Source organism: Muscardinus avellanarius (genome assembly GCF_963383645.1).
Source record: "Muscardinus avellanarius genome assembly, chromosome: 13".
Taxonomy (NCBI): domain Eukaryota; kingdom Metazoa; phylum Chordata; class Mammalia; order Rodentia; family Gliridae; genus Muscardinus; species Muscardinus avellanarius.
Genome location: NC_137799.1, coordinates 1566823 through 1593143, shown reverse-complemented (window position 1 = coordinate 1593143; position 26321 = coordinate 1566823). Strand labels below are relative to the sequence as shown.

The 26321-nt window shown below is 66.0% G+C and overlaps 1 protein-coding gene across 6 annotated transcripts; it reads left to right on the top strand.

Annotated features, from left to right (window-relative positions):
- Positions 1-25326, top strand: GPSM1 (G protein signaling modulator 1; the record flags this gene model as incomplete). 6 transcript variants are annotated; one of them, XM_080708557.1, is made up of 14 exons in its annotated part: positions 1-68; positions 6518-6739; positions 7587-7722; positions 8371-8513; positions 8818-8941; positions 9139-9254; positions 9753-9908; positions 11800-11908; positions 12634-12757; positions 18683-18753; positions 19449-19625; positions 23306-23462; positions 23772-23980; positions 25120-25326. In XM_080708557.1, the coding sequence occupies 14 exons, from the start codon at positions 1-3 to the stop codon at positions 25324-25326; spliced, it is 2019 nt and encodes a 672-aa protein (XP_080564683.1). The 6 variants fall into 6 exon arrangements, with proteins under 6 accessions (XP_080564683.1, XP_080564682.1, XP_080564681.1 ...); XM_080708556.1 differs by having other exon boundaries at positions 23733-23980; XM_080708555.1 differs by having other exon boundaries at positions 19449-19751.
- Positions 25327-26321: the final 995 nt, after the last annotated feature.

The following is a 26321-nucleotide window of genomic DNA, read 5'->3' as shown; positions in this document are numbered from 1 at the left end:
ATGGCGAGCCCGGCCCCGCCGGCGGCCGACGAGCTCCCGGGCCCCGCCGCCCGGCGCCTCTACTCCAGGTAGGACGCGGCGAGGAGCGCGCGGGGCGGCCGGCCGGAACAAAGGCGCGGCGGCGCGCAGCGTGGCCGGGACGCGCGCCCTGGCCTCGGCGCGGTGGCCAGCCGCGGCCGGCCGCCGCCCGCAGCTGCCGCCCCGGGGGCTGGGTGGGGACGCAGCCCCTCCCCCGGGCTCTCTGGCGGCTGGACCGCCTGTCCTGGCAGGGGCACTGCCAGGAGCTCCCCTCCCAAGCTTGGCGCCTCGTGACCCAGCGCAGGGCAGTGTGGCCAAAGAGACCGGGCTGCGGTGGATGGGGCCCGCCCCACCCGCCATCTCCCAGCCCCACACCGCTGGAAGCTGAGGCCGGAGCCAGCCAGGTGGGCGTGAGCCTGCCTGGAAAGGCACCTGTCTTGGGGCAGGCTCACAGGTGATCCAGTGGTCTGGGCTCCGTGTCTGTGCCCACGGATGATGACTGGGTGGCCTGGTCATCCCCCGGCTGCGTGCTGGCCTGGTGACTCCGGCTTGGGGAGGGTGTTCCCTAAGATGGTACCCTGAGCCTGGCTGCAGGCACGGGGCTTCAGGCAGGGGGGGGGCCTGAGAGCGGGGCAGGCACTGGGCATTGGCCGCAGCCCCCAGAGGCAGGCCCAGAGGCTGACTGAGGGACCACTATCTCGGTCCCCTCCCCCCTACAGCTCCCAGAGCAAGTGAGGCTCTGGTGCCCGCCCCCTGCCTGTTCTGCTCTGCGCTGCTGCTCAGAGACACAGCCCCCATTGTGTGGTCTCGGGGGTCTGCGTCTGAGCCCCTTGCCCAGCTCCTGGGCCCGCACTAGGGCAGGTCTGTGGGCAGCTGAGGGAGACCTGCCCAGGCGGCGCAGGGTCCCATTGGCCCCAGTCCCCTGCCCGTAAGAGAGATGACCGGGGCTGTAGGGCTGTGGCCATGGGGTCCAGGGCCCTAGGCCCTGTGCAGCCAAGCATGGGCCTGGGGGATGGGCAGGCAGGGGACCCGGGTGTTCCTCTCCTGGCCTCCTGCCCCCTCCAGGCCAGCAGTTCCCCAGGGCTGGGAGCAGGAGAGGCAGCAGAGAGACCGTCCCCCTCAGAGTGGCCTGTTAGGTACCTCCCAGGCAGCAGCCGCTGACACCAGTTGGGGCACCCTCAGATGTGGGCAGGGCTCCCTGGCCACGTGGCCAGGCCACCCCGTTCCTCACTCTGCCCAGCCTCCCCAGGCACTAGGGAATGACCATCCGAAGTGAGCCTTCTGTGCCTGGCCCTGGAATCTCTGCAAGTCTGCTCCTCAGCTCTTCCCACAGCCGGGGTGCTCCCACCCCTGGCAGTCTCCACTCCCGCCATCCCCAGCCTGCCTGGCCCCTTGCCCGCTGCCCCTGCCTTTGGGCACTGTAGGGAGGCGGTGCGGCTTCCTCGGGATGGCTGGACAGGCGGTGGGGGAGTGGAGGCCAGTTGTAAGCAACAGCCCAGGAGAGGGCAGGCGGGTGCAGATTCAGGTGGAGCAGGGCCAAGTGACCAGGGCGGCGGGTGGCAGGAGGCCCATGCTTGGCTGCACAGGGCCTAGGGCCCTGGACCCCATGGCCACAGCACTGGTAAAGGAGCCAGCCTGGCAAGGGGGTGTAAGAGGATGCCCGGAGCCTGGCAGGGCCAGGAGGCTATTGGGACTGGGACTGAAGGGCAGGATGGCGTGGTCCCGGCAGGGCCACGGGCTGGTGGCTCTCCCAGGACACTGCACTGGGCCCTGAGGCTGGCCTGGAGGGCCAAGAGCAGGATGTGGTGGCCACAGCCACCACCAGGGAGCTGGTCAGCACTTCGCTGACTGGGAATGCAGTGGGCGGTGGTGGGACCTGGGCAGGCGGTGCCCGGACTCTTGATCACTGCGGTCTGGCCCTGGTGGACCCCTTTAAGTAGAGAAGTCGGGTGGGGAGGGCAGCCATTCTGAACTCTAGAGAGGATGGCTGTGCAGGTGGGCCAGGACCTCAGTGTGGAGGAGGGGCAGGCTGGGCTGGCCCCCAGGGGTGGGCGGGGTCTCCCTCCTCCTGGGAGGAAGAGGCCACCCTTATCAGCTCAGCAGGCATCTATTAACTGGATGCCTAACCCCAGGCAGGAGGCTGCCACTCTCAGGATTTGGTTGGTGTGGACAGTGGAAGTACTAAGCCCCCAGCCCCAGGTATTCGGGTAGACCTTGGGTGCACAGTGGAACCTGGGGGTCCAAGCAGGGACTGAGGTGGGTGGGGGTTCTACATGTCAACAGGGGTTGGTGAGGAGGGGGTGGCCCAGGCCCTGCCCTGCCCCCTGCCCGAGCATCCTGGAGATAGACAGATAGATGGCTGGGCCTGAGTGGGAACCTCGGGACCTGTGAGCCTCCGGATGGGCCCAGGACCTGAAGCCCTTTCCTCCCATCCTGGGGCCCCTGCCCCTGCTCAGGGAGCCCACCCCTCCCCACACCGGGCCTTGATCCACTTCCTTCCCACCCCAGCTGTGCCCCGCTCCCTCTGTCCTTGGGTCCCTCTGGAGTTGAGCTGCAAGAGATCCCGCCTCAAGGGTCAGCGTGCAGAGTGGGCCGGCCAGGGAGGCCTCGCAGAAGGCCTGGCATTCTCAGATCACCTGTGTCCATAGCTGGGTGGCAGCCCCTCTCTTTGCCCGGGGAGGGCCACGCCTGCCTCCTCAGGGGCTGGCTGGCTGGCTGGAGATGAGAAGGTAGGGGTCATGGGATGCTGGGAGAGCCCCCACCAGCCTATCCCGGGGGCCCCACACCTTGACTAGACCTGGCGCTCACCTGGACGTTGGGCAGGTGTAAGCACAGCCCTCGGGAGCAGCGGGCCCAGCAGGATGCTGAGGACTCCGTGTTCCATGTCCGTCGAGCCTGCCCTGTGCCAGGGCCCCATGCCCAGTGCCAGCGAGGCCACAGCCAGGCCAGGCTGGGCTCAGGCGTGGAGCAGAACAGATGCCAGATCCTGGAGAAAGCCGAAGGTGCCCCAATCCCAGCTGGGCCCAGCTCCGGCTCCGGCCCTCTGGACAACCAGGCAGATCCAGGTGGGCGAGCTCCGTGCATCTGCCGGCCTGTGTCGCACCAGGTGTGGGAGCAGGGCACGCCGCATGCATGCCCTTACTGTCATCGGCCAGCGTTGGCCAGCACCCATGGCCACCACTCCCCGAGGGCTCTGGGCAAGCTGGCCGCAGGGTCAGGCCTGCATAAGTCTCGCTGGGGAGTTGGCAGGGGCTGCTCTTGCTGCGGCCCCAATGCAGCTGGCCTGGGCTCCCGCTCTGGCCCCAGGGGAGGTCAGGAGGATTATCCCGGGATCCCCACCCCCAGCCACTGAGCCCTTCCTGATCCCTTGATCCACCTCAGGTCCAGGAGGGCCGCCCCAGTCTACTTGCTGGGGGTCTCTGGGAGCCAAGGCCGAGCCAAGGCCTACCACCCCGAGGCGTGGGGCTAAGGGACACTGAGGCCTGTGGCGGGCAGGCGGCCCCCGCCATGGAGGGTCAGCCTCTGGCCCTGAGCCTGGCAGAGAGGGCAGTGTGCAAGGTGGTGTATGGCGCCCCGCGCCCCCGCCCGCTGCTGCTGCCCGTGGGCCTGGAGCTGTGGCTGTACGTTCAGAAGATGCGGAACCTGAGAAGGAAGAGGTGCGGTGGGCAGGGCGGGGCTGGGACGGAGCCTGGCTGGAGGGGCGTGATCTGCTGGTGTCCTTGGGACAGGCAGAGGGGACGCCCCGCCCGGTGACTCCGAGTTAGACCCCGCTGAGGTCCAGGATGGCACACTTGCCCGCCTCCTCTGCGCACGCTCCTCTCGGCTTCTGGTCCAGGTCCTCCCCCAGGCAGGAGCCTGGTTGGCTCAGAGCCATGCCGCCTCTTCAGCCAGGCAGACAGCAGGGTGGAGAGGCAGCTGCCCTGCCCAGCGGCAAACACCCACGTCACCGACCCCAGGTTCCTCTCCTCTACAGTCATCTGGAAGGCTCAGCAGACAGCTGAGCTGTGCAAACAGGCTTTCATTATGAAGCCCCTGCGTGGCCGGCCGCAGGAGTGGAGCTGGCTTGTGGTGGGTTGTCATGGCGACCGAGGATTCCTGTGACCAGTGTAGCACTGGGCCGGCCTTTCTAGAGGGCAGGGCAAGCTGGCTGCCCAGGAGCCAGGCAGGTACGGGAGTCAGGCCCAGTGTTCTGGAGTGAGGGGAACAGCTGAGGTTGTCTCCTGGTCACAACACCATGTCCCTGGCCCTTGAGGGGCCACATGGGCTCTGCTGGCCCCTGGAGAAAGTGGGAGGATCTGGGCTTCTCCTACTCAGCGTCCATCTTGGAAGCAGAGCTTGTTCCCCCACAGAGTGACTCCTGTGTCCAGTGTTGGTGCCTGGACTGTATGCCCAGGGATCTCTGGCACTGGCCACCTGGACAATGGCCTGGGTCCCTGGGCAGGCCAGTGGGTCTGGGAAGCAGAGTGGCATGGGGGTGAGCTCTTGGGCACCCCAGCCCAGGCTCTGTCTCTTGCCTGCCTGCCTGTCCTGAGAACTTTGATGCCACCCCTCCCCTCGGGAGCCTGGGAGAGGGCGGGACCTGACTGTTGATTTCTGGGGAAAACTGAGGGCTCCTAAGAGTAGGCATAGCAAGCCAGGTGTGGTGGCACACCTTGTAATCCCCGCGCTTGGGAGGCTGAGACAGGAGGATCACGCAGGTTTGAAGCCAGTCTCAGCTCCTTAGTGAGGCTCTCAGCAACTTAGTGAGACCCTGTTTCCAAACAAAATATAAAATAGGTCTGGGAGTATAGCCCAGAGGTAGGAAGCCCCTGGGTTCCACCCCCAGTACCACACACAAAAAAGTAGGCATAGCAATATCAGGAAAGCACTCACTGGGTACTGGGGCGACGCCAGGGGATCGGGAAGCCAGGTCCCTCCCAAAGGCCCACAGAATGGGGGTTTCCCAGCAGAACGCTCTGAGCCCCTGGGCGCAGGGCATTGGGCCAGCTGCTCAGAGGGGCCCCGCTGACTCCGCCACCTGTTCTCATGGCTCCCACACCCGGGAGATCCAAGCGCTGCTCTCTTGACGTGGGGCAAAGGGGCTGGCCTTGTGGCTGGTGTCAGAGGCGTTTGGTGGGAAGGGACAGGACTGAGGGCCTGCACTCCCCACGTCCCCTCCTTGAGGCCCTCACAGTAAAGACAGCAGGCCTGGGGCCAGCACAGCACCTCGGCACGCCAAGCCCGCAGTCCCTCCTCTCTCACGGGGAGGGCGGGCACCGGGGCCGGCAGGGCGTTCGGTGTGGACTAAATGTGCTCTGTAGACTTTCCCCAAATGAGCAGATCAGAAAGCAGTAGAGAAAACACAGGAACAGGGCCGGCCCGCCTGCCACCAGAGCTGTGCTGCGCCTCCGTCCGGGTCCCGGCAGGCACCTCGGTGTACCCCATGGCGGGGAGCCCACCCTGTCCCATGGCGCCTCCCCCACAATCCCATAGTCCCAGGCAGGGCACTTGCTTGGGGCCCCTGTGACCAGCTGAAGCAGGACAGAGGAGGAGACGAGGGTCCCGGGGCAAAGCAGCCAGCCCCAGGCGCTGCACAGGGAGGCCAGGACCGGGCGGCCTGCCTGAGTGGCCCCGCAGGCGTCCCCTTCTCCTGACAGCTGCACCCAGAGGCCGGCTCACCAAGGCCTGGGGACTCTGAGCAGGAGGAGGTGGCTGGAGACAGGGACCCCACCTTGGGGTCTGCGCAGAGGTAGGGGCTGTTGGCTTTCACCGTGAGCCCTGGGCAGGACTCAGGAGCAGGAAATTGGAGGCCAGCTTGATCCCGGGACACAGCACCCACCTCTTCCTCCCTTGTCCCGTCTCAGGCCAAGCCTGGCCAGTAGCTGTGGGCATGTCTTAGCTCCATGGGGTGAGAAAGCCCCAGCCCGCACACAGCGGACTGCCCAGCTGAGCTCCCTCTGGCTGAGCCCAGACCCTGGGGGCCTCAGCACCCGCCCAGCTTGGAGGGTGGCGCTCTCCAACTGGAGTATAGGGTGGGGAGGGGCTGGGATCAGAGCCTAGCCGTGTGGCCTTGGCCAGCTGGCCAGTCCTGAGGAGCCTCTGTTCTCGGTGGACATCGGGGGTTCTAGCTCAGGGCCTCTTAGAGCATGGGGCTCCCAGCACCCTCAGCCCATGCTGCTGGGAACTGGGGAGAGGTGGGGTCTGGGAGCTGCTACTGCTTCCTGTAGCTGGGCCAGCCTAACCCCGTGGCCCGAGAGTCTCCCACGGCCACTGAGTCCTGCCTTCACCCAGGGCTGCTGGACCCTGGTGTCGAGGGCCAGGCAGCGAGGGGCGGCAGCGGTGAGCCACACAGGTGTGCCCGTCTGCATGACTTTGGGCCTGGCACCTGCTTCTGGGCATCTGTGAGCACAGTGGGGAGGGGCTGCTGCCCCCAAGGCTCCTCGTCCACGGTGTGGCCACGGAGGGGCTCGGTTCTTGAGGGACGGCCGCACAGGTGGCCGTGACTCCTCCCTCTGCCCAGGATGGAGGCCTCGTGCCTGGAGCTGGCGCTGGAGGGCGAGCGTCTGTGCAAGGCGGGCGACTTCAAGGCGGGCGTGGCCTTCTTCGAGGCTGCTGTGCAGGTGGGCACCGAGGACCTGAAGACGCTGAGCGCCATCTACAGCCAGCTGGGCAACGCCTACTTCTACCTGAAAGAGCACGCCCGCGCGCTGCAGTTCCACAGACATGACCTGCTTCTGGCCCGGTGAGCCACACCGCGCCGCCCAGGGTGTGGGGCCCTGCTCTCCGCCCCCCGGGGGCCTTGGGGACACCCATAACCTGAGGGAGGGGCTGGGGACCCAGGGAGTCTCCCAGGGCAGTGTTCAAGCTGATGCAGTGTGCCCACGTCTGTGTGTTTGCATGGGGTGTGGCGGGCCACGTGTGAGCGCGTGTTTGCTGTCCCGTGTGCCTGTGCCCATCCGTGAGGGTGTGCCTGTGCGACTGAGCACAGCTCAGGGTCCTGGGGCTCCCGGCTCACTCCTGGGACCCCACCAAGCCAGCAGGCTGGCTGCCTCCCTCCGTGCCAGCCCCGGCCCCTCAGGTTCCCGAGGGCCTCCAGGCCTGGCTCGCCTCCGGGCCTTGGTCTGAGCCGGGCGGGCAGAACTCGCTCTTTTGCCTCATACCCTGCCCGGGTCCTCCTCCTCCTCCTCCTTCCCAAGGCCACCCTGACCGCTCCGGCAGAGGCTCCACTAGTCAGGCGCCCCAGCCTGTCAGTGCCCAGCGAGTGTGTGTTGCTGCAGCCTGCAGTGGACACCCCTGAAGGGGTTGTTGCCAAGTTAGCCCTGTAGCCAGCCCTGTGGCTGAGCGGAGGAGCCTGGCCCAGGGCTCGGGCCCCTGTGGAGCCCATGACTGTCCCCCTGCCTGCCCAGCAGAGGGAGTGACCCTGAGTTGGGCACCACCCGGCGCTGCCCTTGGGGACAGGCCTGCCCAGGATCCGCCGGTGGGCCCAGGCTCTTGGTCAACACAGGTGCCGCCCTCGCCGCATGCCTGGGCCTGCCGGGCTCAGGCCTGGCCAGTCCCCAGCCCAGCCCTCATTCCCTCCTGCCCTCCAGGACCATTGGTGACCGCATGGGGGAGGCCAAGGCCAGCGGAAACCTGGGGAACACACTGAAGGTCCTGGGCCGATTCGATGAGGCTGTCGTCTGCTGCCAGCGGCACCTGGACATTGCCCAGGAGCAGGGGGATAAGGTAGGGCCGAGGAGTGTCCACTCAGGAGCAGGGGATGAGGGTGGGGTTGGCCCAGGAGTGGGAGACCTGGGAGGGGCCGGTCCCTGTCGCCTGCTCTTCCTAGTCCTACCCTGTGGCCATCCAGATCTGGACATAGGCAGGCCCATTCAGCTGCACCCCACTGTCCCCCGTGAGGGAGCAGACTGCTAGTGACCGAGACCTGGCTCCTGAGCGGTGGCCCTGACCCGCCCTCCACACTCAGCTCTGCTTCCCCCTCGTCTGCCAGCACCCACTCAGTCCTTGCAGGAACCGGGGAGGCAGGGAGCCGAGGCTCTGGGAGGAGAGAGGCATTGCTGGCTGTAACCCCCGCCACTGGACTGGATGCCGTCAGTCCTTGGCCAACCTCCCGCCATGACCCTGTTAGAAGGGCAGCCCAGTCCCCATGCACAGACAGGGGCGGGCGAGGTGGCTGGTCCTAGGCAGGCCTGGCCACGCGCACTCAGAGCCCCGCTGTGCACCCCGAGCTCTTCCCTTGGGGATTAGAAAGGGACAGGGCTGAGGGCCTGCACTCCCCACGTCCCCTCCTCGAGGCCCTCACAGCAAAGACAGCAGGCCTGGGGCCAGCACAGCACCTCGGCACGCCAAGCCCGCAGCTCCATGTCTTCACAGGTCGGGGAGGCGAGAGCCCTGTACAACATGGGAAACGTGTACCACGCCAAGGGCAAGCAGCTGTCCTGGAACTCCACGCAGGACCCCGGACACTTGCCCCCCGATGTCCGTGAGACTCTGCGCAAGGCCTCGGAGTTCTACGAGTGAGTGGGGGCAAGAGATGGCCGAGGGACAGGCTGCTCCCTATGCTGGATGTCCCATAGACAATTCCCGAGCTGGGCACCAGGACTGGGCAGCAGCCCTGGACACACAACACCCCACCCAGCCCTCAGCTCCCCCACCTCCTCCTGCCCGCAGACCCCCACCCGCACCTATCAGGAACCAAGGCCCCAGTCCCAGGGCTAGATAGCACTGGAGCCCAGCTGAGCACCCGCTGTCCTGGGTAGATGGGGCGTAGCCGCTTCCTGGTGCTGGGAGGGGCACTGCTCAGACCCACTCGGCTCCTAGGAGGAACCTGTCCCTGGTGAAGGAGCTGGGCGACCGGGCAGCCCAGGGCCGGGCCTACGGCAACCTGGGGAACACCCACTACCTCCTGGGGAACTTCACGGAGGCCACGACCTTCCACCGGGAGGTGAGCTTATGAGGCCTGGGGCCAGCGACTCGGCTGTGGTGCCGCTTGCCCGGGTAGGGGTGGGGGTGGGGGTGGGGGCCCCGACATCCCGGCAGGCAGTGCTTCACCTCACAGGCACATGGGCAGCAAGGTGGCACCTGCCTGTCCACCTCGGGCCCCGGGGCTGCTCTGACCCGGAGCCTTGGGTCTGTCTCTAGCGTCTGGCCATCGCTAAGGAGTTTGGAGACAAGGCGGCCGAGAGGAGGGCCTACAGCAACCTGGGCAACACCCACATCTTCCTGGGGCGTTTCGACGTGGCCGCCGAGTACTACAAGTAGGCAGCGTCCAGGGAGGGGAGGACCCTGGGGGAGCTGACGCAGGCCAGGAGGTGACACCCAAGGTGGGGATCCGAGCACCTAGCCCCCCAGGAACCAGGTGGGGGCTCTCGGCTGCCTGGGGAAAAGGCAGAGAGAAGAAACTCACGAGGATTCCTGATGGGTGCCAGGCTCTGGGCCATCTGCCTCTGGCCGGGGCGGTGACCCTGGGGAGGCACAGGGTTTTCAGGACCAGGCCCTTAGTGAGGCTTAAAGGCTCCACTCCTGGGCCCTGAGTGGTGGGTCCCCACAGAGGAACAGAGGCTTCGGAGGCAGGCAGCCTGCGGGTCTACAGGGCCCAGCAGGCACCCACATGCATCTGTGCCCACGGGCCCGGCGCTGGGGCCATCTGGGGATGGGTGCCACCAGGCCCCAGAGCTATCCCGCTAGGTCGCCTTGCCGGGGTGGGGGCGCGGCTCCCGGAGCCCTCCCCACTGAGGGCTGAGCTCTCTGCACAGGAAGACGCTGCAGCTGTCCCGGCAGCTCCGAGACCAGGCAGTGGAGGCGCAGGCCTGCTACAGCCTGGGCAACACCTACACTCTGCTGCAGGACTTTGAGCGTGCGGCCGAGTACCACCTGCGGCACCTGCTCATCGCGCAGGAACTGGCTGACAGGTTTGTGCGAGCCCGCGGCAGGGCGACCCCGCGCCTCACTGCCTGCGAGGCAGGAGTGCCCGCCTGCTGCCTCCCCACGGCGGGCTCCGCGGCCACGGGGGCTGAGCCAGCTGCCGAAGGGAGCCTTGGTCTCAGCGGGTGCGGGCTTCTCCCTTCCCCAGCCACCGTGTGTCCATGTAAATGTCCCCCTTGGAGACACAGAGAGGCCACCACCGGTCCAGACCGCAGCACAGGCCGGGGTGGCGGGCCCGGGCCCAGGGCCACGAGCCTGGGCCTCCAGGAGTGCAAAGCAGGTTCTCCTCAGAGCCGGCTGCAGGACGCTTGCCAGCGCGTTTCTCTGAGCGTATGTGTGAGCGGGGGCCGGGGGGCCGGGGGGGGGGTCACGGTAATGTTTTGGAGCCAGGCGTGGTGGTGATGGTCACACACAGTGTGACTGGGCTAAATGCCAACAAGCCATTTGCTCTGCGATGGTTAAGCTTAAGTTACATCCATTTTTACCTCAGTGTGAAAATAAATGGCCCTGAGCCCAGTGCGGTGGCGCACGCTCGTAAGCCCAGTCAGCACTCGAGAGGCGAAGGCAGGACCATTGCAGGGTCCACGCCAGCCTGTAGTAACTTGTGGGGAGCCTGTTTCAAAATAAAAAGCTAGCCGGGCGTGGTGGCACACGCTTGTAATCCCTGCGCTTGGGAGGCGGAGACAGGAGGATCGCGCAGGTTCGAAGCGTAAGAGAAGAAGCGTAAGAGACCCTGTTTCAAAAATATAAAATAGGTCTGGGAGTGTAGCCCGGAGGAAGAACGGCTTCCAGGAACCCCAGTACCACCAAAAAAACCCAAAAAAACAAAAAAATAAAATAAAAAAATAAAAATAAAAAGCTAGGCCAGCCGAGGTGGGCATGCTTGTCATCCCAGCATCCGGGTGGGAGTCTGAGACGGGAGGATCGCGGTTCGTGGCCAGCCTCAGCTACTTAGTGAGGCCCTCTGCAACTCAGTGAGACTCTGTTTCAAAGTAAAGAATAAAAAATAGGGCAGGAGGTGTAGCTCGGAGGTCGGATGCCCCGGGTTCCACCCCCAGACCTGCAAAAATAAAATAAAATCATAAAATAAAGTAGGTCTGGGAGTATAGCCCAGAGGTAGAAAACCCCTGGGTTCCACCCCCTGTACCACCAAAATAAATAAATAAGTAACATAAAAAATAAAAAATCTGGCTGGGGGTGTAGCTCAGAAGTAGAATGCCCCTGGGTTCCATCCCCAGTAGCTCAAAATAATAAAATAGAGTAAAATTAAATTAAAAATTAAAAGGGCTGGGGTTGTAGTTTAGAGGTAGAATGCCCTTTAGGTCAATCCCCAGTAACACACACAGACACACTCACACAGGAAGGAAGGAGGAAGGAAAGGAAGGAAGGAAATGATAAATACCCGGCCTGAGGCAGCCTGGGGAGATTGCCTTACCAGCCACGAGGGGGCGAGCGGACCGAGCCAGGCTCCCAGGCCAGCCCGCCCCGCCCACCCCGGCCCCATTCTTGAAGCCCTGGCCACATCCTGACCCCCACCACACCGCTGCCAGGCCTGGCTGGAGGGGCCAGGAAAGCCCCCCTGAAGGCAGAGCTGGTGCCAGGGCGGGCTGCCGCAGGCGCTCCTGTTTTGAGTTCATTCTTGAGACGGGGGGGTTGGGGGGGAGCACATCTGGATGTCTGGGTTTGCTGGCGGTCCTGGCCCGCTGGCAGTTCTGACCCATCGGTGCCTCCTGGGCCTGGACCTTGTGGTGACCCTCGGGGCCAGCCACGTGGCCATCTGGGTCACAGGTGGGCTGGGGTCCTGGCCACCAGGAGGCTTGGGGCTTGGGATGGCGGCAGGCCCAGCGAGGGCAGGTATGGACGTCTCCCTCTCCGCAGAGTGGGCGAGGGCCGGGCGTGCTGGAGTCTGGGCAACACCTACGTGTCCATGGGGAGCCCGGCGCAAGCCCTGACCTTCGCCAAGAAGCACCTACAGATCTCCCAGGAGGTGTGTGCCTGCCCCTCCATCCTCACAGAACTATGACAGCTGCGTCCCTGGGGGTCAGGCTGCTGCTTGCCTGTGGCGGGCAGCATGTTGGGGAGCTGTCTTCCACCTCCAGGGTCCATGTCCCTCATGGGGGAGACCCTGCTGCTTCCTCTACCCCGCCCTGGTGGAGATGGGCCACCAGGATGCCTGTGCCAGCATCCAGGGGAGGTGGGAGGCCCCGCCCAGAGGCTCCCCTGGAACCCTCTGCAGGGCATCCCGGGAGAACTCTGGACCCAGTGCCCAGCCCTTCGCCATAGCCCAAGTGGGAGTCACAGAGGGCACCAGGTGTCGGCAGGAAGGACAGGAGGCTGAGAGCCTCCACTGGCTGCAGGGCCAGCCCCCCATCCCCAGGAACCCTCTGAGCTTTGAGAAGAACTCCGCCACTCCCCACTCTCCCTGGGCAATGCCCCCGCCATGGAGCCCAGTGTGAGACCTGTGCTGAGGATCTGAGGCTGGTGGGCCCTGGGCTAAGACACATGCTGGGGACGGGGCCAGAGAGCCCCTGAGACGGAAGGTCACCCCTGGGCTGCTTGGAACACCGGCACTTCTAGCGTGTGATCAGGGGCTGCTGGGGCACCCAGAGACAGATCCCAGACTCTACCGCCAGGACCATAGTGACGGCTGGTCGTGGGAGACCCAGGGGTGGGGGGCAGAGCCCCAGCCTCACCCGCCCCTGCTCACTGCAGATTGGGGACCGCAACGGAGAGCTCACAGCCCGCATGAACGTCGCACGGCTGCAGCTAGCCTTGGGCCGGCTGACCAGCCCCGCGGCCGCCGAGAAGCCCGACCTGGCCGGATACGAGGCCCAAGGTGAGTCCTGGGCTGTGGAGGAGGGGGGTCCTGTCCTGTTCCTCGCAGGCTCACACTTCTGCCTGGGGGGCAGTCAGATTGCATGGGGGTGGGTCAGGAGGGCCCTGGAGTGGTGTGGTTCTTGTTGACTCCCTTGGGTGCAGGGTAGGAGAAGGTAGATCCCGCCCCAAACACAGGGCTAACAGCTGCTCATGGGAGGCAGGGGGCGCTGTGCCGGGGGTGTGTTGGCATCCGGGCACCCAGGAGACCTCTGCCCCACTCTCAGGAGCTGAGGGGGGGCAAGCAGACTGGCAGCTGTCAGGCAGGGTGCCTGAGGCGCTGGGCACAGGCAGGGCCACTGTCATCACGGGTCAGACAGTGAGACGAGGTAGCACAGACGGCTCGCGCTGGCGGCCAGCTCCCACTGTCCCCGGGACGGAGGGGCTGCGGTCATCCTGAGGCCCTCCCATCCATGGCCTGCTGCTCACGCCCAGCACCCAGGCTTCCTAGCCAGCCACCCTCCCAAGGCAGGCTGGCACAGGGCGCTCCATCATAGGCCGGCGGAGGAACTAAGCTGGGGATGCTTCTCAAGCTAGTCCTGTAGGCCGCGGCGCCATAGTGACCTCATTCCTGGACCATTGGCCGTCCGCACGGGTCAGCAGTTCTGCACACGCAAGGACAGAGTGTTCCACAAAGCAAATAGATTAATGAACAGGAGGAAATGGCGGGCGGGGTGGGGGGGGCTTGCAGCCGTCTGGGGGAGGCCTGGGGCGGGCCAGGGCCAGGGAAGGGAGCCAGTGGCCCCCTCACAGGCCCTCCCGCACAGCCAGCCCCAGCGTGCCTCTGTTCCCTAGAGGCACCACCGCCCAGCCTCCAGGCTTCCCCAAAGGGATGTGTGGGTGCCAGTTCACAGGGCAGGCTGGAGCAGGGTGTGGTGAGGGGTCTGGGGTCCTGGGTTTCTCAGCCTGGCCTGTCTGGGAGGTAGGACTGAGGATGGAGGGGACCCCAGGGCTCCTGGGACCCTCCTCCAGCCGCAGGCACAGTGGGCGCACACTATGCCCTCCCACCCCGCACCCACAGCGTGCCCTCATCACTGGGATTTCCCAGGGGTGTCCAGCTCTGCCCGGAGCTCCTGGCCCCTCCTTACAGCCCTGGAAGTGCAGCCACCCTCTGGGAGCCCCAGGAGCAGAGGGGCAGAGCTGGGCACTCCTGGAAGCGCTCCCACAGAGGCAGCCAACTCCGCGTCCTCCTGACGTCCCTCCCCGCCAAGCCAAGGAGGGGGCACGTCATGGGTGAGTGGCCAGGGACAAGGCAGCTCTGTCCTCCCCACGCTGGCAGCTCTGCCCTGCCTGCCGGACCCTTCCCAGCCGGGCCGCCCGTGCCAGACTGCCCACTGTCCTGGGAGCACGGAGCTCAGGAGAGTCTGGGCCCCGGCAGGGCTGCCGTGGGCCTGGAGGGCTGCAGCCCCGGGATGCAGCTGCTGAAGGTGGGCCTGCGCCCTGAGAGTCTGAGCAGCCCTGGGGGAGCCCCCCACTCAGGTGAGCCTGCAGGGGAGGGCGCTGGAGGCCACATGGGTCTGGACCTGCGGAGTCACTGGGGTTTGGCAGGGTGAAGCCCCCATCCCCCGCCGGCAGTCTTTGTCTTGGCAGTACTGAGTGGTGGTGGGGGGGGGTTTCCCTGCCTTCTGGAAACTGCCGGATGGGGCTGGGGCTGGGCAGATGGATATCCTGGGGCAGTCAGTGTGGTTAGGTGTGGGGTGGGCACCCAGGAGGGCACAGATCCAGAATGATGGCAGATGGCATCTAACCCTTGCTGAACTCCTCCCTAATTCAGCAAGGGAAGAAGATGGGAGCAGAGTGGGGGAACCAGGGGCGGGCATGGCGGGGCTGGGTCTTGCAGCCAGGGAGGGGCTGGGCGTGGCCTGGTTTGCGGGTGTGGTCTCGCGGTGGGCGTGGCCGTGTGGTGGGCGTGGCTACCTGTGAGCCTGGTGGGTGGGTCTGAGGCTGGGTGGGAGACAGTGTCCAGGATTCGGGTTTCCTTTCCTGACTTGGTAGAAATAAGGGGACCTTTGTCCCAGGGAGGAAAGAGCCCCACCTCTCTGTCACCACCCCTCCGCAGCCCACAGCAGGCCCTGGATGTGTGTCCCCGTGGGAGGGGTCGCACCCACCCCGCCCCGCCCGTCTGGGTAGTGGCCCCCAGACTGCTGAGCCCACCCCTCCCAATTTGATGGCTCTGCCACACCCCTGCCATGTGAGGAGAGGAGAGCCTGGGCCTCATCCCACGTAGACACCCGTGCCCACTGCCTGGCCCCGTGTGCCTGCCCACGGCCTCGGGCTACCGAGCATCAGTTGTTTCCTGGGAAACGTGCCCTCGGCCCCCATCGCACTGTTAAGGTTAGGGGTGCGTGGGGCGTGATATCCAGGAGGTGGTCCTGGGTGGTGGGCTCTGCTGACCCATCCTTGCCTCTGTGCCTCTGGGAGCAGGCCCACTCAGCGGTGCTGGGGACGGCGCCTGGCCAGGGAAAGGGGGCAGCAAGCCTGTTTCACTCAGACCCGATGCGCCCTGGCTACAGAGCAGGGAGGCCTAGCCAGTGGAGAAGGGGCCAAGGGGGCAGGCTGCGTCCTGTGCCGGTGAGTGATGGGGACACGGGCCCGCGGGGCCAGAGGGTCAGGTTTGGGTCAGCTAGTGGGGTGGGTGGGGTCTTTCTGGAGGAGGCTGGACTGCCGTGGACGTGGCACCAAGGACGGGATGGCGACAGCAGCCTGCGGGTCAGACCTGGTGGAGGTGGGCAGTGCTGGGGAAATTTCCAGACTGTGCCCTCGTGTGCAGGAGGGGCAGGAAGTCCAGGGAGGGAGCGGGGTCCTGGGGCCCCCGGTTGGGCCACTCAGCCAAGGGCGTGTTGGCTGTTGGGACTGGCCAGACTCAGGACCTTGCGAACTCAGACAGAGGGTGCATTCAGCTGGGCCCAGAGGGCTCCTCCCGCGCCCACCAGGAGGAGGCATCCTTCCAAGGACAGCCCAGCCTCCGCCACGCACGGCGGGCGTCACAGTGGAGAGCCAGGAGGGCCGAAGCAGCTGGGCAGGGCCCAAGGCCCAGCCGACAAGGTGGGGGACTGAGCCTTTTCTGCAGGGCTTTGGGGGCTCCTGAACAACAGGCCCTTGGCCAGTGCCCGGCTTGAGATGGAGCCAGGTTTTCACTGGGTACAGTGAGTAACCTACCCCGTCCCCCGCGCTCGGACACGCTCAGCCGTGACTTCAGCCCTGCATCCGCACCAGGCTCTGCGTGGGTCTGGAATGGCTGTTGTTTCTCCCTCAGACCTGCCTTTCTAATCCTGGGGTGGCCATTGTGAGGCCCTCCAGAAGATAGCGCCCGTGGCCCCCTCTCTCCTGTCCCCTCAGGCCCAGGCTGCCATAGCTATCCTGGGCCTCAAAGTGCTGGGGCAGGCTGGGAGACACCACCAGCTAGGCTGTTTGGGGAGCATCGGGAGGGAGCCCCGTGCTCGGGCTCTTGTGCTTGGGCAGGAGAGGCCGCGATGGCCACGGCCTGGACGCTCAGGGCCACGTTGGCACACGCCGGCCAGACTCCTCCACCTCCAGGCAGCCCTCTGGATCAGTGCTTTCTTATCCAGGCCAGATAGAGGAGGATACAGGTATGGCCCCTCCATTCCAGTGGCTGCAGCCTTTCCCAGTCACCACCTGGTCTCACAGCCTGGACGCTCACACCCGGCTGGGCTCGGGCCAGCCAGCTGGAGGCCAGAGGCCAATCTGGGCCTCCAAAGCCATGGCTTGCTCAGTTCCTGTCCACCACAAGTATTTTTTAGGGCACCCAGCACTTAAACAGTAACATAAGCCGGGCGCAGTGGTGCGTGCCTTTAGCCCCAGTGCCTGGGAAGCTGAGACAAACGGGTCACAAGTTGGAAGTAGCCTGCAGTGGAAGAGAACCCCTATTTCAAAATGAGAGATAAAAGTGGGTTGTGGAAGCGCACGCTTGTCATCCCAGTACTCCGGATGCTGAGGCAGGAGGATCGCAGGTTCATGGCCAGCCTTGGCTACTTAGTGAGGCCCTCTGCAACTTAGTGAGACCTTGTTTCAAAATAAAAAATAGGCTGGAGGTATAGCTTGGAGGTAGAAGTCCCCTGGGCTTAATCCACAGTACCATAAAAAATAATAAAAAGAGAAATAAAATAGGGCTGGGGGGTATTGCTGAGAGGTTGAATGCCTGTGGTTCAATTCCCAGTATCACCCCCCAAAAAAATAACCGTACAAAAATGCAAACACCCAACGTGAGCAGGCGCTGGGGCGCCGGCGGCCAGGCCCAGCTGGGGTCCCTGTGCCGCCAGGGCCTTCCACCGCACGCCTGCAGTCCAGGATGTTGTCCCCCTTGTCCCCAGAACTGCCCTTGTGGGTGGAGGCCTGGCCTCTGCGGGTGGCGGCCAACCAATCCCCCCACCCCACCGTCCCAGCGAATGCTCGGCCGCTGTGCCGCCTCGCGGCCCCGGCCTTCCCAGGTGGCGCCTGGCCCATAATTAAACCAGGGCCCTGGGCTTGGGGGGCCACACGGGCAGGGCTGGGAGAAAGCCAGCACTAGCTCTGCTCCAGCCCGACCCCGGTGCTGAGGGGCGAGTGGCCGGCCTCTGGGAGCCCCGCGCCCTGGCGTAGCTGTGAGCCCGGGCCGGGCTGGACCTGTCTCTCGCCAACTTTTTTTTTTTTTTTTTTTGAGGTACTGGAGATGGAACCCAGGGGCATTCTACTTCTGAGCTACACCCCCAGCCCTTTCTTTACTCTTTATTTTGAAACAGGGTCTCACTGAGTTGCAGGGGCCTCACTAAGAAGGTGAGGCTGGCTGCAAACTGCCATCCTCCTGTCTCAGCGTCCTGAATGCTGGGATTACAAGGGTGCCCACCACGCCCGGCTTCAATAATAATTTCTTAATTGCACATTGAAATGATGGCATTCTGGCTGGGCACTGGCTCCCTGGAGGTGTGCCTGGGCACCTCAGGGGTGAGGCAGAGGCTGGGGTGGGCCCCTGACTGCCAGGCCTTCCTCACTCTTGTCCCTGGCCCTAGAGTTCTGCAGTCCTTTCTGGGCCTGGCCACGCTCCACCTTAGAGGCTCAGCCCTCTCACCGGGCTTGGCCTGGGCCTCTGCCCTGACATCCCCAAGTGGCCGGCCCCACTAGGCCAGGTCTCCCCAGACCCTGGTGCTTCAAGTGGTCTGGAAGCAGCTGGCCCGAGGCTCGAGTCAGTTTCTAGAACCTTCTCTGCAGGATCTGCAGGGCAGGGCCTGAGGCCCCGGGCTAAGGCACACCCTGCCTCAGGGACATGTTGGGATGGAGGGCTGGGGGTGACCTAAGGACCTTCAGCAGGGCCAAGACCCCTGGAGTTTGCAGCTGGCCAGTCTTGGGCCAGGTGGCTCCCAGCTGTGGCTGGGGGGCTGGGGTCCTGTGGCTGGAGAGCCCAGGGCCCCAGCTCAGCCCCCTGCCTACCCATTACCAGCTGCTGGGTGCCTGGCGTGCCCGCCATGGTGCAGGGATACAGGAGTAGGCCCTGCTGCAGGGCCCACCTGGGGCTCACCAAGGCCTTTGTCTTGTCCCCCTACCCCAGCCTGGCTGGCACAGTGGCCTAGAGGGGCCGAGGGTCAGTGGCTTCACAGTGGGCGGCATAGGAGTGGACCCCGTGTGGGTGGGAAGGACCTTCCGGGCAGGCGAGGCACTGGGCATGGCTGGAGAGCCCAGTCCAGTTCTGGGGCGACGGGAGCACCAGGTCTAGACATACCCAACACCCCCTGCCCAGCGGTTGTGTTGAGCTGACATTGCAGTCAGCATGACGCAGTGGACACTTTGCAGCCACACGGGGCTCTGTGGCCAGAGCTCAGGACTGGCCCCCAGTGCAGTGCTGACCGTCGGCCCCGGGTTGGCACCAGGCTGACCAGCCCCTGTTGTGTTCCAGGGGCCAGACCCAAGAGGCCGCAGAGACTGAGCGCAGAGACGTGGGACCTGCTGCGGCTCCCCCTGGAGCGGGTGAGCTGGGCTCGGCAGGGGGCGGTGGGCGTCAGCAGGCTGTGGCCAGCACGGCCGCGAGCCTGGGCGCAGTGTTTGCCGAGCGGCCGTGGCCCGACTCAGCCTGTCCACTGGGAGATAAATGTGCCCTGACGGCCTGAGGCCCATCTGTCTCCGGCCCCTGGAGGCCCCACAGAGGCAGTGCCCATTTGTTCCCCTTGCCCCGCCTGCACCCCCGCCTGCCCCTGGGCCCCTGTCCTCGTGAGCCCAGCACCCCGCCTGCCCCTGGGTCACTGGCTCCCACCTAAAGGGCAAGCAGATCTACAGCTCACGGCACCGCTGCTGGGGCTCGGCAGACCCCGGGCCGGCAGACTGGGCAAGAGAGCGTGTGTGGGCCTGGGCAGGGCTTGACCTTGCTGGGCCTCTGCTCCTCCAGTGTGGCACAGGCTTATTTGTGGGTGGCCTTCGGGGCCTGGCATGGGCTCAAGGCCCGGGGTCACCTGTGGTCACTAGCAGGAAGGGCACCCACTCTGTCCCTGACCAAGGGCACATATGGCCCCTCACACGCGCTTCCTCCTTGGGAAACCCGAGTGCCTACCACGTGCATCCATAAAGTGGGGGTGGCTGCGCCTGGCCAGCCTTCCCCTGAGGGTCCTGAGATGGGGGCATGGGTTCAGAGCCTCCCCGCCCACGTCCAGCCTGCCTCCCCTCCCCAGGAACAGAATGGAGACACCCACCATGCAGGGGACTGGCGGGGGCCGGGCAGGGACTCGCTCCCCCTCCCCATGAGGAGCAGGAAGTACCAGGAGGGGCCGGACGCCGACAGGAGGCCCTGGGAGGGCAGCCGCTCCCCACTGGACAGTGCGGACGTCCAGGTGCAGGTGCCTCGCACGGTAGGTGCCCGCAGGCCGGGGAAGGAGCCAGGGCCAGCCCCCGGCCCTCCAGCCTCAGCTCGGGGCACAGCGGGCAGAGGTCCCGGCGGGCTGCCTGGCTGTGCGGTGCCCTGGGCCGGGTGCTCAGTGTAGGGGCACAGGTTCACGGTCCTTGGCTGTGCCCCAGGGATGTACCTGGCAGCTCTTCCTGTGTGGCAGGTCCCCCATATCTCAGGACCAAAGCCTTTAGTCTCTGGGTGGCCTTACTCTCTGTCCTGGCCCCTGCCCTGTCTCCCCAGGATGCTGCAGACCTCTCTGCCAGTCTTTGGGGTGCGTCCTGTCAGGAGGGCGCAGCTGCAGGGACGCCTCCCCCGGGGGTGGGGGGATTTGCCGGCAGGGGCTCCAGTTAGCGGGTGGTGATGTTGCCTCCAGCAGGATTCCTGTCAGGGGGCACACCGCTTGGGGTGTCCTGGGGGTCTCTTGAGCTTCACAGCAGTGACTGGGGACACGTATGCAGCCCCCAAGCCTCTGCACAGGCAGCCCCTTGGGCAGGCACCAGGGCTGCAGCTCCTGCGGGCCGTGGGGGGAGGGGCTGAGGACAGGACCCGGGCACGCTCCCCCCTGGTCCTGGGGTGTGGGTGGCCAGTGCCAGGTTGCAGAGCCCTGCCGGGGGCACTGCAGGAAGCTGCTGCCACCAGGGCTCCTTTTGGAGGCCTCTTAGGGTGGTGGGGCACACACCCACGTGTGCCCACAGCTCCTCCTGGGGCGCAGTTTGCTCTCGGTGTGCTTACAGAGGCAGAGGGCCAGGTGTGTGGCTGGAGCCGGGACCACAGACTGCTGGTGGGGTTGGTGGAGGCTGGAGGCCCAGGCCCTGCTATCTGGTGTCCGCCTGGTCGAGGGTCCTGCCAGCCTCGCAGGCACGTGGGAGCTGCTGGAGGAACCAGGGCACAGATAGGCTGAGGCCAGCTTCAGAGGCCACCTTGAGCCCCAGAAGTCAGCCTAAAAATATTCCCTCCAGGGCTTAATGAGCACCTCCTCAGCCAGCAAGGGTGTGGGTGGGCAGGTGCTCTGCGCCCTGTGGCTGCCTGGAGCCGGCCTTCCTGCGGGCGTGGGGAGGTCCCCTTGCACCCCAGTGGCGCTCCTGTCTCAGGGACACTAACTGGGAGGGCTCCTCTATGTGCTCAGGAGGGCCGCGGCAGACAGCGGCTGAGGGGCCTGGGCGCCCAGGCCTGCCTCGGCCTCGGGACTGGGTGGAAGGAAGCCCGGGGGCCGGTTGAGGGTGGGAAAATGCTTTCAAATAAACCATCCACCCGCCAGCCCCGCAGCCTGGCCGCCCACAGGCTGGGAGGGTGCACTCTGCTGCGCTGGGGAATCCATCCCAGAGTGTTTACTGAGCAGAGCAGGCGTGTGCGTGTGTGTGTGTGTGCACGCCTGCTCTCCAGCTCGTGAGCGAGAGAAGGCGGGCTCTGGGAGGGCTGAGCCCTCCCGGGTGCTATTTAAGCCTGGTGACACTGGGTCCCCACCGCAGCAGCACTGGGTGCTTTGGGCAGGTGGCGGCGGCAGCACTGGGCACCTTGGCGTCCTGCCTGGTCTGCACGCGGCCAGGCACCCTGCAGAGCTCCTGGTTGCCAGCGTGAGTGGGGTCCCTGACACAGGAGGGGGGCGCGCAGGAGCCTCAGTTAGCCAGGGCGGGCTGGACCCCACCAGGTCCATTCTCTTCCCCCACAGGGCATAGACTGATACAGGAGAAGTTGCAGTCAGACTCCAGGAGCTTTGGGAGGGGAGGATCTAGGGTTTGGGGCAAAGGAGAGCTTGGGTCCCCGATCTGTTGTGCCGAGACGCACAGAGGGCCCCGTGTGGTTGTGCTTCAGAGTAAGGGGTGTGGGGCTGGCTACCTGGCACCCACACACAGGGCAGCATTAGACCCTGGCGGGGGAGGAAGCTGGCTGCCAGGCATCAGGAGTCCACCCCTGGAGACAGCTCTGCTGTGGCCCCCTAGGGGGCTGAGGGGCCTCAGGCTAGCCCAGCTGTCCTTCAAGTGCACCCAGGGGAGGCTGGCAGTCTGATGAGGTCCAGCTCAGATACCCCGGGGAGCCCTGCCCTGCTGGAGTCCAGCTTGGGCCGGGCGCAGGGGGTGGGGGCTGCTCCCTCTGGGTCAGGAGCCCATGCTCTTAGAGGGGGCATCACGCGGTCCCCGCCCTCGGGGAGACTCTGGCCCTCCCAGGTGAGTGCAGCTCTCCTTCCCAGCCCGGCGGGGCGGAGACCCAGGCTTGCTTCAGCCACAGGTGCACAAAGCCCAGGTGGCACCAGGGTGGGGTCTCTCCGTCCAGCCTGCATGGCTGCCCCTTGCATGCGGCTCCCTCAGTGGGGTCCCTTAGCCTTCAGAGCCCCACTCCCACCCCCAAACGGAGTCACCACGGGCCTGCCTGACTCCAGGTCCCAGCTCTGTTCTTGCCCTCTGTGACCTTGGGCAGGTCACACCACTTCTCTGCACCTTTATCTCCTCTTTGGGAGCAGGACTCCCAGACCACGACCTTGCAGACCTGGCCTGGCTCTGCAGCCCAGGAAGAGCCCGCCGGGGCCGGAGGGCTGGGCAGGGGTGTGGCCAGCTCCTCCTGGGAAGTGGACAGGCTCTGGAACCTATCTGCCCACCATCAGCCCGGGGACCCGGCCAGGCCTCATGTGGCTAGGGAGGCAGAGTGGCCGTGTCCTCTGAAAAGCCCTGCAGTCCATGGCCTCCCACCCCCACCCCGCACGGGCATGGAAACCGAGGCTGGAGTGGGGTCACCTGACACCTGGGGCTCACGGTTCCAGTCATCAGGGGTTCAAGCTCTGCACCCACCCCTGCCCTCCAGCTAGGCTCCAAAGTCACCCCTCTTCACCCGTGCTGATCCCACCAGTGTGGCCTGGGCCACCCCCAGCCAGGACCCAGACTGAAAGCACCTGCCCTGGCCACTCACGTCCAAGCCAGCTCCGGCCCGGCCCTTGCTGGCTGTAGAAGTCGCCATCTGCAGGGGTGCCGGGAAGGACTAGCGGGGAGCCCAGAGGCAGTGGAACCTCAGGAAGCTGCCGTTCCAGGGCAGCTTGCCATCTACCCCATCTATGTTCCTGGGCCCCCACACAGGGGTCCAAGCCCTGTCCTCCCACCTCTGACAACATGCAGAGGGGGCTGGGGTGCTGGCGCCTTCTCAGCGGGTCCCAGCCCCGCTGGCCTGGGCGAGCATGGCCTCACCTCCCCCCTTCGGGGACGTGGCCTCCCCTTGCTGGTGGCACCTTGCAGTCCACCATCGCTGCTGCCGGGCTGGCCGGCGCAGTACATACCTAGTGACCGCACCGCCTCCTGCCCACAGGGCCTGATCACACGCCATCCCTCCCTCGGTCACCCATGCTGGAGGCCGGGGCAGGTGGAGCTGGTGCAGGGCGGGGGAGGCTTCCCGGCGGTGGTGGCAGCTGAGCTGGGGCGGCTAAGGAGCGTTCCAGGCTGCCGCTGGCACAGGGCAGGTTGGGCGGCAGCACGTGAGCAGTGGCGCTCAGGGGTGATGGGCATGGCCCGGGGCAGAGGCGGGGCAGGTGGGTGCTGGGGCGGAGGCACAGCTAAGGGAGGAAGGTTGGCAGGTGAGGTCCTGGCCTCGACCCAGTCTTAGGAACGCTGGGTCTAGGTAGGGAGCCTGCGGGGCCGTGACCACCGCCTCCCTCCCCAGAGCATCCCGCGGGCGCCGTCGTCAGACGAGGAGTGCTTCTTTGACCTGCTCAGCAAGTTCCAGAGTAGCCGCATGGACGACCAGCGCTGTCCCCTAGAGGAGGGGCAGGCGGGGGCAGCCGAGGCCACGGCCGCCACCAGCTTGGAGGAGAGGGTCGGTGAGTGCGGGGCCGAGGGCTCTCCACGCTCTTCCGGTGGGTGGCCTCCTCGCCGCCCAGGCTGACCCCGGTGGGCCAGGGGTGGGGGGCAGGACAGGCCAGCTGCAGAGAGCCCTTTCCCCCGGGGCTCCCACACACTCCCCAGAGCTGCACTCTGGAAAGCGTGCAATTATCCCCGCCCTCCGGAACGGGCTGTCAGGGCGCATCAGCGCCTCCAGGAGCGGGAGGCGGAGGCCCTGTCACCGCCTGAAGCCCCGGAGGCGGCAGGAGTTGGGCCGACCCCGCCTGCCTCACCCTCGCCCTTTGCAGCCAAGGCTTCCACCACCGCCTCCCCCCAGACCGAGGAGCTCTTCGACCTCATCGCCAGCTCTCAGAGCCGCCGGCTGGATGACCAGCGGGCCAGCGTGGGCAGCCTGCCCGGGCTGCGCATCACCCACAACAACGTGGGCCACCTCCGCAGGGACGGGGACCCCCAGGAGCCTGGGGACGAGTTCTTCAACATGCTCATCAAATACCAGGTGGGCTGGGGGCGCCGGGGAGGGGCCGCCTGGCCTGGCGCACCGTGCTCGCTGGCCCATTCCAGGCCGGGTCCAAGGGGTGGGGGAGTGGCTGCTGGGCAGGGCCGACAGCCAGCCTGGCTGGGCACCATGGCACTCAGGCCTGGAGCCTTCCCCTAGGAAGCCTGAAAGGCCAGGAAGACCGACCCCTGGGGACACAGCTGCAGATACCCTAAGGCTCGGCCACCCCTTATGGGGAAGGAGCTCAGAGGGGGTCATCCAGGGCAGAGGCCGCGGCCTTGGGGTCCTTCCCTCGCTGTATCTAGGCACACTGTACTTTGAGGGGGAAGCAGACCCTGGGGCTGCCAGCCAGCTGGTGGTACCAAGACAGTGAACAGCAGGGTTGCGGGGCGAAGCCTGCAAGGGTGGAGCCCCGGCCTGGACGGCAGGGCCGTGGAGTGCTGCTGAGCTGCACTCCAGATTAACGTGTGGCAGGCTTGCCCTCTGGGCCACCGGCTGCCCTCCAGCTGGGCCAGGCAGGCAGCGGGCTGGGCGGCAGCTGTACTGCCCCTGCCCGAGGCCAGCTGGACTACAGAAATCATTCATTCCCACAGAGGAGACGGAACCCCAGCCACAGGCCAGGCGCCCAACGAGCCGCTTCTAAGCCAGCCCCTCCCGAGAAGCCCAGAGCCCCCCGCCCACTCGCACGCATGCGCCAGCGGCTACACCGGCTCCCGTCCCTTCTGCTCCAGGCCCTGCAGAGAAGCCCAGACACCCCTCAGGCCGCGCAGCCACCACGCTGGGGCAGGCAGGGCCAGCCACCTGGCCCTCAGGGGGTCCACACCACTGGAGCCGCAGCCCCCAGGCCTGCCAGGCTCAGCCCAGGGCTGCAGGAAGGCCATGCCCCGGTCAGTCCCCAGGGGTTAGCAGGCCTTGGGCTGCCCCATCGGGCGCTGCTTAGCCTGTTTTTGCTGGGTGGGCCAAGCCCAGGCCCTGGGGGTACACAGGCCCCAGGAGACTTGGTAGGTTTGGGGATTGACCCCAGCGCAGCGGCCCCTGAAGCTGATTTCCCTGAAGAAATCAGAGGCCTGAAGTGGCTGGCCCAGGCCCCCTGGGACGGGGGAGGGCAGGGCCACCAACCCGCTTGTGTGTCTGTGCAGTCCTCCAGGATTGACGACCAGCGCTGCCCGCCGCCCGATGTGCTGCCCCGGGGCCCCACCATGCCAGACGAGGACTTCTTCAGCCTCATCCAGAGGGTGCAGGCCAAGCGGATGGACGAGCAGCGCGTGGACCTCGCGGGGAGCCCCGAGCAGGAGGCCAGTGGGCTGCCTGAGCCCCGGCAGCAGTGCCAGCCGGGTGCCAGCTAAGCCCCAGGCCACAGCCAAGCCTGCCCAGCCAGCTCCTGTATGCTGGGGGCCCACAGCCTCCCTCAGTGGCCGCAGCCCCAGAAGCCAGGCCCTCCTGAGGCTGCGCTGAGGTCCGGCCCTGAGCCTCCTGGCCCTTCCCACTGAGCTGGACACTGGGCACACGGCCCCACGGCATCCCCTCCCCAGAGAGGCAGGCTCAGACCAGAGCACCTGCAGGGGCCACACCCGTGTCCCCACGCGGTCTGCCCCTGCCCTGCCCCAGGCCAGGCCTTCAGCATGTTGGCCCCAAACCCCGGTGCTGCCCCAACCCCCTTCTGGGCTCCTCCAGCCCTGCCAAATGTGAAACCTGCAGTCTCCCAGGCCCCCAGAGGGCAACACGGCATGTTGTCCCCCAGCTGGTCCTGGGACAGCCACACAGGAGACAAGCTTAGTGCCCCCCAGCCTCCCATCCCCAGGGCAGGGCCCCTCCCAGCCTGCCTCCCCACCCCTCCTAGCCCTGCTGCAGGAGAGGCTGGCAGCCTGGTAGGCAGTGGGCAGGCAGGTGCCCACCCAGTTGCTGGACTCGGCCCAACCCCACAGCAGAGGGCAGGGGAGCACAGGAACCCCCATGCCTGTTCCTGGCACACCCCTGGGCCAGAACAGCGAGGTCTGGCCCTAGCTGCCTGGCTGGCATGGCACCGGAATGGGACTTGGCTCAGCCTGCCCCTCCAAGCCCCCCGTGAACATCCTCCACCTATCTGGGGAGATGACGTCACAGCCTCCTCCCCAGAGAGCCCAGCCCTCCCACGTCAGAGCTGGCCCATGGGTTCCCAGCTCCAAGCCCTGAGACTTGGGCAGGACTCACCGGAGCCTTCATGAGACAGACCCTGGGCGCCAAGGCCATCTGCCTGAGCCCACCTGCAGGACCCACCGCGCCCCTCTAGGCCAGCCCCCAGCACGCCGCTGCAGGAGGCACTGAGCCTTCCCCGGGTGACAGCCTGGGAGCCAGGGAAGCT